A 14412-nucleotide genomic window follows, 5' to 3' on the forward strand; every position below is an offset into this window, starting at 1 on the left:
AGAGCCAGGAGAGCTGTCTTCTTGGATTTTCTATCTTCATGCCAAGCAAAGCTCCATGTCCTCCATGTCCTGGCTGTCTACAGACACGAGAGATTCAGTATCCATCTTCTCATCTAACTCTTAGCAACAAAAAAACAAAAAAAAACAAGAGAAAATCAGGATACCTTCCAAAATGTTGAACTATTTATTTCAATATTTATCTATTTAAATCAGTTAAAAAGTCTTTTTGGATTTTCAAAATAAAGGCGCTTGAAATTTTAAATCAGCTCTTTTTATTCGTTTTTATATGTAAAGCAGGACTGCAGCTAATCTTTGTACCTTTCTGAGCCCTCGCCCGAAGGACGTAACACTAACGAGAGAAAAATAAGTTTAAACCATCCTGAGATTTGTTATTCTGACCTTTTTTTTTTTTCTTTTATTATTGTCTTTTTGCAGTGTAGTCCCTTTTAGTTGTTTTCAGGCTGTGTCCTTCTGCAGCCACCGACAACTCGCTTGAATTAAATTGAGAATGGTCGCTCCGCAGATGAAATATTCAAGGATAATTTGACTAGAGGAGGAAGCTGAAGTGTCGGTTCTGTAAATCGCCTGGTAAGAAAGTTCTGACGGAGGCACCGACTTGACACGGATTGACTTATTGTTCTTGGTAAGTAAAAGACAAAGAACACGGTAAACGCGTGTCGTTCTCACACTGCAGGAAATGCCGAGGATTCACGAATCAAATGAATTATACACGCGCACGCTTTTCTCCTCGCGGAAAATCTCGAAAGACTCTGAATTCCTAAAAGCTCTCGAACACGCATCCTGTCGCCATCCGAGTCCCGCAGCGACGGTCCCGGTGATTCTGCAGTGTGTGTGTGTGTGTGCAGTGAATACATGTCAGGCTAGAGATGTGTGATGTGACACTTTTTTGGCTGTTCGAGGATCTCACTCTTCCAGGTGGACCGCTGCATTTCAGAGAACACACACACACGAGATGCACGCGCGCACGCACACACACACACACACACACACACACACACACACACACACGCGCGCTCACACACAGCTGGGACGCTGGGGTGCTGGATATGGCCCAGCATTTTAGCAGATGGCCTGGGTGCTACGCTATCAGTCACCATAGTAACATGCTCTCTTTTTCCTCTTTCTCTCTGTCTTTCTCTCCCTCTCTCTAGTGCTAAGAGAAGGAAAATGGCAGACAAGATTCTTCCGCAAAGGGTGAGGCTGCATATTTTTTTACCTTTGTTGCTCTGTTTTTTGTCTGTGTGTGTGTGTTTTTATCTTTTGTGTGCAGAGCAGAAAAATCCTGGTCCGTTTTCTGACGTCTGGGGTTCTTGGAAGGCGCCGAGGGTCCAGATGATTATTTGTTATTTGGATGAGAGGGTTCAGAAGGCTTTAGGGCATTGTTTGTGTGTGTGTGTGTGTGTGTGTGGGGGGGGGGGTCATTCTGTTATTTAAGTGGTAGCTCATTGATTTCAATTGGAATAGTCAGCGTGATGTAGAAGACGCCACCACAAGTCGAGCCGAAAGAGGCAGCAGGGTCTTCCTGTTGCCACAGGTGAGTGTGTGCCGGCCGAGGTTGTGCTTTTCATCCCTGTGGTCTCGGCTTTCGGCCCCCCGTGCCACGCCATCACCTCACCCGGACCTGGGGGCGGGGGGGCAGCGCGGCGCACAGAGAGGCTTTCACGCTGAAACCGTGGAGGTCCGGAGACCGCGAGCGTCTGGGCTCAGGTCTTATCCCCTCCGTTAACATAACCCAGACAGGGAGATAGCGGCGGGCTCGGCCGGGGCGCCGCTCCACCGTAATGAGTCAGTGACAGGGAATGTCTGCCACACTCCCCTCCGTCTGCTCGGCACCTCGGCCCGGTGAAAGGAGGCGAGGTGGAGATAGAGAAGGAATGAGAGGGAACAATGAAGGCAGCCTTTTAGAAAGGAACATGAAAGAGGAGGTAGGGATGGAGGGAGGAATGGAGGGAGGGAGGGAGGGAAGATTGGAGGGAGGGAGGGGGAGGGATGGAGGGAGGGAAGATTGGAGGGAGGGAGGGAGGTGTGTGTGTGTGTGTGTGTGTGTGTGTGTGTGTGTGTGTGTGTGTGTGTGTGTGTGTGTGTGTGTGTGTGTGTGTGTGTGTGTGTGTGTGTGTGTGTGTGTGTGTGTGTGTAGTTTGGTGAGCAGCAGCCCTTGATGCTCCGAGGACTTTCATCGGTATGGTAATGTCCTGAGTCCCGGCCGGTCGGCTGCACAGCCTGCATCTCATTTCGATCCCCCCGGCGTCCCGAGGATGGTGCGGACCTGCGCATTAATGACGGCCGGGGCAGCAGGGGTGGAGTACATTTACACAAGTACTGTACTCGAGTACAATTTGAGCCAGCTGTACTCTGCTGGAGTATTTGATCATGATGCAACTTCACACTTGTACTCCACTACATTCAGAGGAAACTTCTTTTTTTTGCACACAAAACATGTGAAGTCCCTACAAAATGTGATGCTTCGTCACAGATGAAACGAAATAACTGTGTACTGTACATAAGTAGAGCTGGAAGTATTTCTTAGAATTTAAGTTGTTGTTTTTTTTACGCGAAACAGCCCTTTGATTCACGATCACAGCTTCTCAAATATGACGATTTCCTGTCTTTCTTTTCAAAATATTTGACTAATTTTAATTCACCGTTAATATTTCTGAGGTTTGAACTGTTGGGGTTTGTCACTATTTTCTTCTTTTTACAAATTAAATAATCAACCTGTCCATCAAGAAAATTATTAGCACTTGTTTGAAAATAGTTTAGAAAAATGCCTTTTTTTTTTATCGTTGGTTTCTTTTGATTTATTTTTAACATTTCTTCTTTCTTTTGTGAAACACTTTATTTTGCTCCTTGAACAGCGCAATATTAAATAAACCTGAGTCAACCGAGTTCTTCATGTTCTCTTTACCAGCTTATTGTTATCTTCTGTGACTTTTATCCCAAACTAGCCATGTCTAACACTATATTATGTTAGCAGTTAGCTACATTAGCTTTTTTTTTTCTCCAAATAAATCCCCCCCCCCCCAAAAAAAAGAAATCATTCTCCCAGACAGAGTAGAATAACATGCTCCCTCGAACCTTGCGGCTACCGAAAGAAGAAATTACAGGAAACTGGATATAAGGGGCTAAAATGTCCTTGAAACAACTCCTACATGCACCGAGACAGCTTATCTCCTTAAGCTCTTTAGTGATATTTAGTTACGTGAAAATAATCTTGACTTCTTAATTCAGGAGGTGAATCTGATCTCACGATTTTAATGAGAGGCCGTCCTCCCTCTGAGCAGATCCGGGAGCTGGTCCCGGAGTCTCAGGCCTACATGGACCTGCTGGCGTTCGAGCGCAAACTGGACCAGACCATCATGCGCAAACGCGTGGACATCCAGGAGGCGCTGAAGAGACCGATGAAGGTAAGGAAAGGAAATCGTGACTCGGGAGGGGCGCCGTGCGTCCCGCTGATCTCCGCGGAGCTCCGTCTTCACCTCGTCGGCTCGATGGGCGTGCGACCTGCCACGTTTTTGACGAACGTTGCTTTAAATTGTGCTGTTTGTTGTGCCCTCGTGTCAGCAGCAAAAGCGTAAACTGAGGCTTTACATCTCCAACACCTTCAACCCGGCCAGACCCGACGCCGACGACTCCGACGGCAGCATCGCATCGTGGGAGCTGCGAGTTGAGGGGAAGCTGCTGGATGATGTGAGTTGTGTTATTTATTATACTATAATAACACTGTGTGTTACAAAGTCGGAGCGGGGGGGGGATAAAACGACCGTTTCGAGATGTTGTAGATGCAAAATGAAAAGCAGGATGATTTTCGCATGCCATAAGCTTCTCTGCAAAACGCCCTGACGTTGTCAGCAGTCCGTGGGGCAAGGCCGTCGTTTCTCAGCGGTACGAAGCGCTTTAAGTCTCACAAACCACAAATATTTCTGGTTGCGCTTCGCAGGAAGTGGACCCTGAGAACGTCTGCCGTCTCGTTCTCTTGTCTGAGCTCACTCGGCCTCTCGTGGGTTTTTTTTGTTTTTTTTGATGAGTAAAGTTACTATAAGCGAAGACGTGGCGACACGTGTTTGCCTTTTTGAATCTGCTTGTGTGTGTGTGTGTGTGTGTGTGTGTGTGTGTGTGTGTGTGTGTGTGTGTGTGTGTGTGTGTGTGTGCGTGTGTGTCTGGACACGAACTGACCTCCTCTGTCTGTCTGTTTTACAGCCGGGGAAGCAGAAGAAGAAGTTCTCCTCCTTCTTTAAGAGCCTGGTGATCGAGCTGGACAAAGACCTGTACGGTCCTGACAACCACCTGGTCGAGGTCAGCTCAAACATGGCCGCACACACACACACACACACACACACACACACACACACACACACACACACACACACACACACACACACACACACACACACACACACACACACACACACACACACACACACACACACACACACACACACACACACACACATCTTCTGATCAGGGGCGCAGCGTAACGCGGGAAATGCAGAGGCATAAATGAGGCCGCTGGAAAGATCGACATTTTCCTCGGATGAAGGTTATTATCTAAGTTCTAAAGACAGTTTTTCCCGTGTCTGGTCAAGAGTCGAGATACAAACACACCAGCTCTTTTAAATGCACAAAGCAGAGCGATGGAGTGAGCTGCACCGTCTTTTCTTCAATAGACGTGATTTCCTGTAACGGCAGAAAGGAGTTGGTTTTTTTTTATTATTATTATTATTTTATTATTTCTGACATATAGTACAAGGTCGTTTAAACATACAGATGGAGAAAAGAACTGCTTACTTCTTAAAAATCGGCCATTAGCTGCCCTTCACTTTTTTCTCTTCACAAAATGCGCCGGCTTTAAAAAATATCAAAATAAAAAAAAAATCACTTTCAGAGTGCAAATTACTACTTCTCAAGGTTCCTCTTTTTAAGAGGGTATTTTAATTTTAGCCACGCACTCAGGTGCTGCTTCTCTTTGAATGATTTTTTTTTTTTTCCCATCGAAAGAATTTTGTTTCTACCTTGAGGTACAATCAGTGCTTAATCTTTTCGGGCGCGGGGAAACATTACTCTGTATTGCTCGCCAAGTTACTGCAATCCGCTGTACTGACGGAAAGTGTTTTAAAGTGCTTTTATTTTCAGTCTCCCGAGTCGTTAAGATTTTAAAACGCAGATGTAAATAGCGTCTACGGTCAGACGCTGAACAGCTTTTTGAAAAATGTAAACACAAAGATGTCAAGTAAAAAGTTGTATTTGGCCAGGTTAGTATTTAATTTTGCTGTTATTTCATACCGCTGATGTGTGATAACGTTCAGCCGCTCGACCACGCGGTTTTAACCTTTCGCTATCTCGGTTTCTCGGCACGCTGCGCATTGGTAGTTTGCAGAAATTGAACCTCCTGGCGAACCTGCGAGGAACTCAAACGGCTTCTTTGTTTTCATTTTTCGTTTTTTTGCACATTTTTGACTCGTGCAGATTCTCACGGTCTCGAGCGAGTTTTCTAAAAGCTGCTGTAAGACTTGAGTCCGCGGTCGCGCTCGCAGCTCGGTGAGGTCGTGCTGAGCTAACCCGCCTGACCCCAGCCCGCCAACAGTGTTTAACGTTTTAACCGTCGTAGTTTAACATTTACCAATTAGCGAAGCCGAGGCTGATGGGAGTGTCATTAGTTTCGCAGCTCGGTTCATAAACCCCCGTAGGCTGTATGTAAAAATAGGAGAAAAAAAATAGATTTTCCAACGCGGAGCGGTGAAACAACCGACCAACAGAAAACAAACACGGCTAAAAGGGCTAAAATTTGAATATCTGGCAACATAATCCAAAAAACATACCCCAAAAAAAAACCTAACAATAACTGTGTTCAGCTTTTGATAAACATGTTAATAAGCTCTAATGGGAGCACGTGCCCACCCACTTCAAACTGGTGTTAAGCATGAAAACAACAAAAAATATCACATATCTCTTTAAGTTTGGCATAAAAAAAAAAAAAAAGAAGTGTTAGTGTAGCGTCGCACGGCTCAAAGTAAGAAGCTGAGAAAAAGTTTCCAGCGCCTCTTAAGGCACAAATGAATTAGCGATTCTGATTAAAGAAGTGTGAAACAAACAGATTAACGAAGTGCGAAACGACGCAAAATGCCCAATTCAGTCCGTGTCGTTGAACGTGCGGCCGTGTCTGTGTTTTTGCCGTCGCAGTGGCACCGCACGCCCACCACCCAGGAGACGGACGGCTTCCAGGTGAAGCGGCCGGGAGACGTGAGCGTGCGCTGCACTCTGCTGCTGATGCTGGACTACCAGGTGAGGGCGCCGCATCCGTCTGGCAAACGCCGTTCCACGAATAGGCTCCCGTTACGACCCGGGTGACTAATGCGCGCCTTGAAATCGGCTGTTGTGGTGAGAACAGAAACATTACGGGGGCCGCTTCAGCCCCGACACGCGTCTCCGGGCCCGGGGGTGGGGAACGTGATAAAGGATGCGATGGAGCTGATGTGGAAAAAGGTCCTGACGTGGGCGGGGCCGTGTGATAGAGGGGGAGGGGGGAGGGCACAAAAAGAAAACAAAAAAGTGTTGTAACGCGATTGCGTCGTCTCCGCAGCCTCCCCAGTTTAAGCTGGACCCTCGCCTGGCTCGCCTGCTCGGCATTCACACTCAGACGCGCTCCTGCATCATCCAGGCCCTCTGGCAGTACGTGAAGACCAACAAGCTGCAGGACTCCCACGACAAGGAGTACATCAACTGTGACAAGTACTTCCAGCAGGTAGTGGGGGAGGGGGACGAGAGGAGGGAGGGGGGAGGGGGGTGAGATATGAAACGAGCTCAGCGTTATAAACAAAGTAAACTCTTTGAATCGTTCTATTTCGCCGCCTCTGCAGATTTTTGACTGCCCTCGTCTGAAGTTCTCCGAGATCCCTCAGCGCCTCACCAACCTCCTCCTGCCCCCCGACCCCATCGTCATCAACCATGTCATCAGGTACGACTTCTCTTCGTCCTCTCCTCCCCGCAGAAACAACATTTGAACAGGAAAAACCTCATTGAGGTGAACAAACTCGGGCAGCACAACAACGAGCCACCGATAAATACCACAGCTGGCAAATTGATATATATATATATATCGCTTACTACCTTTTATCAAATTCCTTCAAAGTGTTCACGACATACGTTATCGATACAGACGTGGGTGTAAACTGCAACTTGTCTGGTTGGTGCAGAGATACAACATAGAGGTGGTAAATTCTAGTTTTAAAAACATATTTAATTCAAATAGTTTTATTTACTGGGATTTAGTTTTCTTTGAAAATGCTGAAGCTTTATCACACTAGACAAATCATGTACTTCGTTATTAATATATTAAGAGAATATTTTAAGACCAAAATGGAGTTGAACCATGACTGCGCCAGCTGCTGGGGCCCCACGCCGCCCCTCTCATACGTATTAAACAGGAGTTGTTATTGTTCACAACACAACAGAAAAGAAAAGAACAGAAACTTCTAATTAGGAAACGCATTCAATAGTCTGGCAGGCACCGGGAAGGTAACTTTCATTCACTGAGAGCTCTCGTCTGCACGAACCCACATTTTGCCGCTCCGCTTTCTTCGGCGTTTCCTTTCGCTCACATTCTTCGCAATCTCCCCCGTCCTCGCGTCCTCGCCAGCGTGGACCCCAACGACCAGAAGAAGACGGCCTGCTACGACATCGACGTGGAGGTGGAAGATCCCCTGAAGAGCCAGATGAGCAGCTTCCTCCTCTCCACCGCCAACCAGCAGGAAATCGCCTCGCTCGACAACAAGGTGAGATGTGACGCGACGTGTTTAAGCCACCTGACCGGTTTCGTGTCACACTGAGGTGGTAAACAGCTGATTTTGCTGTAAATTATCCATTAAAGGAGCTTGTTTTATTGCAGTACTTTTGCTAGCAACAAGATTTCACACCCGACTGTGTTAAACGTGGAAGCTATTAATGTTTTATTATGCTTCACATTTTAACCTTTTTGCAGAAGGTGAGCTGGAAGGAAGGGGGACAAATGACCAGAGCAGAAGTACATTCTTATGTGATACAAAAATTCAAGTACTGCTGCTTTTATTACATTCGTGGACACACAGTAATCCTACTCTAGCACAGAGCTGCCCAATTTGGGGCCCGCGGGGCCGAGTTTGGACCACACTGTCTTTGTTTTGGGTCCTCTGTGACGAGCTCGTTCTTGTTCTCTTTATTCTGAAGTGCCGTAAAACATAAAGCAGAGTGTAATAATTTATGCAAAAATAATAACAATATGACTTTTACCCAGAGTAAAGAGTAGTGGTTTAAATTACTCTGAAATTTTATTTTAGATTTCCAATATTGATTTTCCCGTCAAATCTATTACATTTAATGAAATGTAATTTCATAAAACATAGTCATTTGTTTTTGGCCCACGGTCCTCCGTCCCAGATTCATTTTTGGCCCTTAATTAGAACGAATTTGGGCACCTCTGCTCTAGCAGATCGATATTTAGGCCAAATTTACTGGTATTTTACGATTACAAGGCGCAGAGTGGTGTCACTGTTTTTTTTTTTTAGACCGTTTGTTTCTGAGAAGCTCGTCATACTCACAGCACACCAAACTCAAGTCATCATCTCCATCAGTGTGAATGTCATTTGGTATTCAGAGGGTTTCTGCCGTGGTCACCAAATTCAAGTCAAGACTTTTCAACACCACATGCAGTATAATGACAATAATACATACACAGACACATCAGTCAGCAACTAAACCAGTCGGGACAACACGGCCTACAGTTATTTATGGAGTCAGCGCCTCCCTGCTGCAGTTAACAATATTCCCTGCTAATATAATTCCTCAGTTAATGTGACCTGGAGTAAGATATGTGGCAGAAAGATGAGCCAACGATGAGTCACAGAGATATTGTCACTCACTACGGCAGGCAAGGAAATATATTCAAGACCTTGAAGTTGGAATTTGACTTTTTCAATAACCACCGAGGCTTTTTATGAAAAGGACCGTTTGTGTTTTTTAAGGCTTCTGTAGAGCTCCAGATATCCTGGCTTTAAAGCCTGAAAATGAATTCTCATTAATAATCTAATAGATTTGTAATTCCTACCTTGGTTTACAGAATATTTTGTCATTGAAAGTGTTTATTTAGGATTTACATAGACATACATGTAATGTTTTCAAAAATGGCTGCGTAGTAAACTGACTGCTGTAGAATTGCCTGCTATGTGGCGGCAAATATTGCGAATTATTGGCAACAAATCAGTCATATTGTTATTTACACTATTTCTGCTGTCGACGACAGAAACTCTCTCAGGGTCGCTCGAGCTCGGGCTCCCTCCTGCTGCCACGTAAACATTTACCATTTGCTCGCTGTAAATACGCGATTTTTTTTTTATTTAGTTCAATTTTTCTATAAAAGACTGCAGTGCTAAATGAAGAAGAAGAAAGAAAGAAAAAAAAAAAAAAAAGCGCAGAGGAAATACTTGTCCTTTTATTTGCTGTCTGTTCCCTTTCAGATCCACGAGACCATCGAGTCCATCAACCAGCTGAAGATCCAGAGGGACTTCATGCTCAGTTTCTCCAGAGATCCCAAGGGCTACATCCAGGACTGGCTCAAGTCCCAGAGCCGAGACCTTAAGGTTCGATACTCCTATTTATACGCACTTGCACACTTACATGTTGGGAAAATAAAACACAGGCGGCTCACTGGTCTTTGTAAAATGACGATGGGACGGTTTGAGAGGCAGGATTGTTTAACGGAGGTGATCTCATCGGCTGACATTTTTATCGCATTTCTGTGTACGGCAGGAAGCGACCAATCGAAATTCAGTTTTTATTCATCGTTGCTTCAATTAGTTGCGGCTAAGAAATGCATCTAAATCTATAAAAAAAAATAGGAGCCTCAAGCGCATCTGGCGCCCCCTCGAGGCTACAATTTGTCTGGACCCAAGGTGAAGTACAAACAGACACACTGACCTACAAACATTTACAGCGTCTGCTGCAAATTAGAAGCCAATATTTTGTTTATCAAGCTTCAAAATGACGTGTGGTATCTGATCGCATCCCCGGGTGTCGTTTGTATTCCCTCTGTATGAAACGTAACCGCCGGTTGTTATTTGGTCCCGCCGTTAATGACGGTGTCTCCTCATTGGCCGCAGTTAATGACGGACGTGGTGGGGAACCCCGAGGAGGAGAGGAGGGCGGCGTTTTACCACGAGCCCTGGTCCCAGGAGGCCGTCAGCCGCTACTTCTACTGCAAGGTGAGGAAGACGCCGCCTCAGCGTCTGGCGTACTCTCGCCCCTGCGTGGTCACGTGACTCACGCGACTCCTCCTCTCTCGCCTCTCGAACAGATCCAGCAGAGGAGACAGGAGCTGGAACAGGCCTTGGCGGTCCGCAACACCTAAGCGAAGGCTCTGCGTCTGATTTCAGAGCTCTGTGTGTGTGTGTGTGTGTGTGTGTGTGTGTGTGTGTGTGTGTGTGTGTGTGTGTGTGTGTGTGTGTGTGTGTGTGTGTGTGTGTGTGTGTGTGTCGCTGAAGGTCTGGTGAAAAATATTACACCTAAACTAAGAAGAAGTCTTCATCTTCAGTGATGACAGCTCAATTTTTCTCACCAGTGTTTTTAAAAAAACGAAGTGAACCTCTTCACGCGGCGGCGGCACGTACGATACGATACGATACGATACGATACGATACGATACGATACGATACGATACGATACGATACGATACGATACGATACGATACGATACGATACGACGGCCCGGATCTCGACATCGCCGCTGAAAGCATGTGTTCAGCCGCACGGTCGTCCCTTCAGAGGTTCGACCCTGCTTTGTAAATATGTCACTTAAAAAAAATTTTACAATTTTTTTTTAAAAAAAGAGAGAAACTCCCGTCTCTACGTGTCGAGACAAACTACTCACACGCCGCTGCGTTTTTTGTTGTTGTTGTTGTTGTTGTTTTTTTTGGGGGGGAGGGGGATTCTCATCTCAAAGAGACGCGAACGTGCCGCGGATGAGTCTTCGCGTTTTAGTTTTTTTTTTTGGTTTTGTTATCGAGGGGTGATTCTTCGTGTGACTGCGTGCGGGTTTTTTTTTGTTGTTGTTTTTTTTCAGTCGTTCTCATTAGGAGAGTGGTTTTTGTTTTTGTTTTGTTTTTTTAAACGAATTACACCAGCAGAGTTGAGATTACGGTGGGTGGCTGCGGAGGATCTACGCTGTCTGCGAGGTTTTGGAGCGAATCGGTTATTAAAAGACCTCCCCGTTGTATCTTTCTTATAACAGTATTAGGAGAGTTACCTGAGCTGAAAGTATTATCACACAATGAGCTCCGTGTCTGTTTGTAGTAAGGATAGTGTTTTATCGAAGGAGAAAACAAAAGTACTGATCCGATTTTTCTTCCAGTGATCACAGCAAAACGACAAAAAAACAAAAAAAAAAACAACGCCTATAATACTGTTACGCGTCGGGCCTCGTCCGCTCACTGCCTCTTCCTCTTCCTCTTCCTCGTGTCGTGTTTTTTTGCCCGTTTGATGTCCTGAAGGTTTTACCAAAGGTTGCAACAAGAAGAAGAGAACATGATCACTGAAATAGAAGTTGGGCAAAAAAAAAAAAAAAATTATCCAGACCTGGGTTTAATAGAAATTTGCGAACGTGTCCTTTTTTTTTACAGATGAATAAATCTGAACACAATTTTACTCCTTAACAAACTAAAACAAACAACACTTAAGTCCAGGTCTGAGCGCTCGTGTCCATTTCTACTTTTTTTGTTTTTTTTTTTTTTTTATGTTACACAAAAAAAACAAAAAAAAATGAAGTTTTTTCTAGAGATGTGAATGTAGATATATTTTTGTTGTTGTTGTTGTTGTTGTCCCCGTTTAGAGGGCCAGCTGTACAGTATACGACAGAGTGTGCGTGTGCGCGTGTGTGTTTTTGGGAAGGGGGGTTTTTGCGGGGGATTTCAGGGTGGGTGGGGGGGGGGGGGGAGGGTGGGTGCAGTATGGGAGCTCCACGCGTTTTGGATTAGCAGGGCGGGAAATGTTAGCGTTCCTCCGCGTGGTATCTTGGGGCCCGGGGTGGTTTATTTTAAGGTCCCATGTTTTTTAACGTGGGAGCTGGAAGCTGCAACAAAAGAAGAAAAAAAAAGGACCTCCCTCACTTTCAGTCTCAGTCGCTCTGACACACGATATAATCTGCACCCATCTCATTTTACACCTCTTTTCTTTTTCTTTCTTTTTTTTATAACACTTGACTTGTATGTATATGTTATAATGTCAGATGGAGGATTTTCTTCTTCTTCTTCTTCTTCTTCTTCTTCCTTTTTTGGTTTTTGTTTTTGTTTCCCGGCAGTTTTCTAGACGGTACCTTTTTTTCGGGGAGGTTTCTTTGCACTGTGCGGTAAACTCTTGTGTCGGGACTCGTGGGCGAGAGACCCTCCTTTATAATCCCAGCACACACGAGAAGCGATCGGATGATTTCACGATGACCTATGCATGCTCCGTTGGACATTAATACACCCGAAGAGGACGGTATGTGTAAATATCAAAAGGCTGGCATGGCGGTGTGCGTGCGACGAGCTCTCGCCACATTTGTTTGAAATGCCTTCTGGAAACTTTTTTGCCAAAAATGACATGCCCTACCAGCAACTAACTGTAGGTGTGGTTTTTGTTTTTTTGTTGTTGTTTTGTTTTCTGAGCTGTGTTTTTTTTATTTTTTTTTTATTACTAGGACTGAGTTATATTAACTGCACCCGTTAGAGGACAAACTGTAGTCATAGGTAGTATCTCCGTCCTGCGTCCGACCCCCTCGGTGGTTTCTCCTCTGTGTGGCCGGGGCCTTCACGTTGTCGTCACTGATCCGCTAGCACCCCCTTGTGGAGGAAACTCAGAAGCCGCAACTCCTCCGCTTCGGGGCTAGCGCGGCACCAGAACATCTGGCAAAATGTTTTAACAATCCCTTCTGTGTGTTCTGTTCCTCAAGCCCGACCCCCCCCCCCCCCTCCCGACGTACCACCCCCTGCATGTGTTTCTGAAGAGTGGGAGCTGCTCTTTCTCTCTGTTTACACTGTCGTCAAGAGGGTCACCGACAGGAAGAAGATTATGGTATGCGTAATACTGTATATCTGTAAAGAGCAAAAACTTGTTTGGTGATTACGTTCTACAGGAAAAAAAAAAAAAAAAAAAAAAAAAGGGAAAACAGCTGTGACACTGCGAGACAGCTTGGATGTAAATAAAGAAGCGCTTGCCAAAGTTTGTAAATGCCACGACATCTAAAGTGTCTTTTTTTTTGTTTTTTTTTTTTTTTTGTTGTTCATCTGTCTGACACCGTGTTTGAAATGAGCCTCTTTGTACTTTTACTCCAGTAAAGAATGAGAATTCTTCTTCCACCACCGTCTAAAGCTTTAACAGCAGCGTTAAGTTCATCGCGAGGCTTGAACCCCTGATTTTAAATCCAAAGCAGCAGCAGCTGAATTATACGTTTTATATTTCAAGTGATGGAACATTATTCAGGAATCGGCGATATATTAAACACACACTGGGATGAAGGTGTAGTAAGACATCTGGCAGTTCACGTGCCTCTTTGTCTCCACTTCATAGGGTTACTGTATGTGAAAACACATTTACTGTATGTCATATGATCTCACTAAACTCGCATGTACTGTAGAAGCTTGGTAGTTTAAAAAAAAAAACAACAACAAAAAAAGTCCAAATATCTTGAACCCTCCTCTACATCGGCTGAGTTCCTCCCTATTTATAATATATTATGTGCAATTAGACGGTGTGCTATACAGTGAAGATGTTGTTGGACGAGCGCACACACACACACACACACACACAGAGAGAGAGAGAGAGAGCAAACACACCTAATGAAGGGCGCCTGTGTTATTTTGTCTATTTTCAACATTTCTTGTCTAACCTCTGCCATCTTTTTTTGGGCTTTATGAGTCTCTCCAGTATTTCAAGAGCATTACTCTCGTTATTAAACCATCCCCCTCGGTCAATGTAACGGACTAACATGTTGGTTTTTAGGTCTTAATAAAGTCACACGCTTTACTTTTCTGAATTTGAATGGAGGTTTCAAATGTTTAAATGCAGATTTGAAAATACTAAATGTACTTCAAACTGTGTTAATTATTAAAACTGCAATACAATAACCACAAAAACTACAATTCTGACTTTTATATATTCAAAGTAGATATAAAGAGACGTCAGAAAAGTTTTTTTTTGTTTTTTGTTTGTTGTTTTTTTTTGTTTTTTTTTTATCCCTGAGGTCAAAACAGCCTAGTTGGCTGCTCTATAATTAAATACCTCTTCTGCTACCTTTTTAGTTTTAAGATATAAAAAGTGTCTGCTATGAGCTGTGGAGTCTCTGCTGCACTAAAACACACACACACACACACACACACACACACACACACACACA

The 14412-nt window shown here is 44.6% G+C and overlaps 1 protein-coding gene across 10 annotated transcripts in view; it reads left to right on the top strand.

The window, feature by feature from the left end:
- Positions 1-11942, top strand: part of smarcd3b (SWI/SNF related BAF chromatin remodeling complex subunit D3b) — a 38546-nt gene extending 26604 nt beyond the window's left edge. For 4 of the 10 annotated variants that reach the window (XM_069696378.1, XM_069696379.1, XM_069696376.1 and 1 more), the window contains 11 exons: positions 1173-1215; positions 3303-3425; positions 3583-3708; positions 4219-4314; positions 6199-6300; positions 6599-6760; positions 6876-6973; positions 7655-7790; positions 9507-9629; positions 10149-10250; positions 10343-11942. In XM_069696378.1, the coding sequence (XP_069552479.1) occupies positions 1173-1215; positions 3303-3425; positions 3583-3708; positions 4219-4314; positions 6199-6300; positions 6599-6760; positions 6876-6973; positions 7655-7790; positions 9507-9629; positions 10149-10250; positions 10343-10396 (1165 nt within the window). In that variant the 3' untranslated portion in view covers positions 10397-11942. Of the gene's footprint in view, positions 1-1172; positions 1216-3302; positions 3426-3582; positions 3709-4218; positions 4315-6198; positions 6301-6598; positions 6761-6875; positions 6974-7654; positions 7968-7996; positions 9424-9506; positions 9630-10148; positions 10251-10342 lie in introns of those variants that run through there. The other 6 variants (XM_069696377.1, XM_069696381.1, XR_011310834.1 and 3 more) reach the window with 5 other exon arrangements.
- The last annotated feature ends 2470 nt before the right edge of the window (positions 11943-14412 follow it).

This window comes from Brachyistius frenatus, unplaced genomic scaffold (genome assembly GCF_029030835.1).
Source record: "Brachyistius frenatus isolate BFR_SWC_R1_liver_20210118 unplaced genomic scaffold, ASM2903083v1 Contig_21, whole genome shotgun sequence".
NCBI lineage: Eukaryota > Metazoa > Chordata > Actinopteri > Embiotocidae > Brachyistius > Brachyistius frenatus.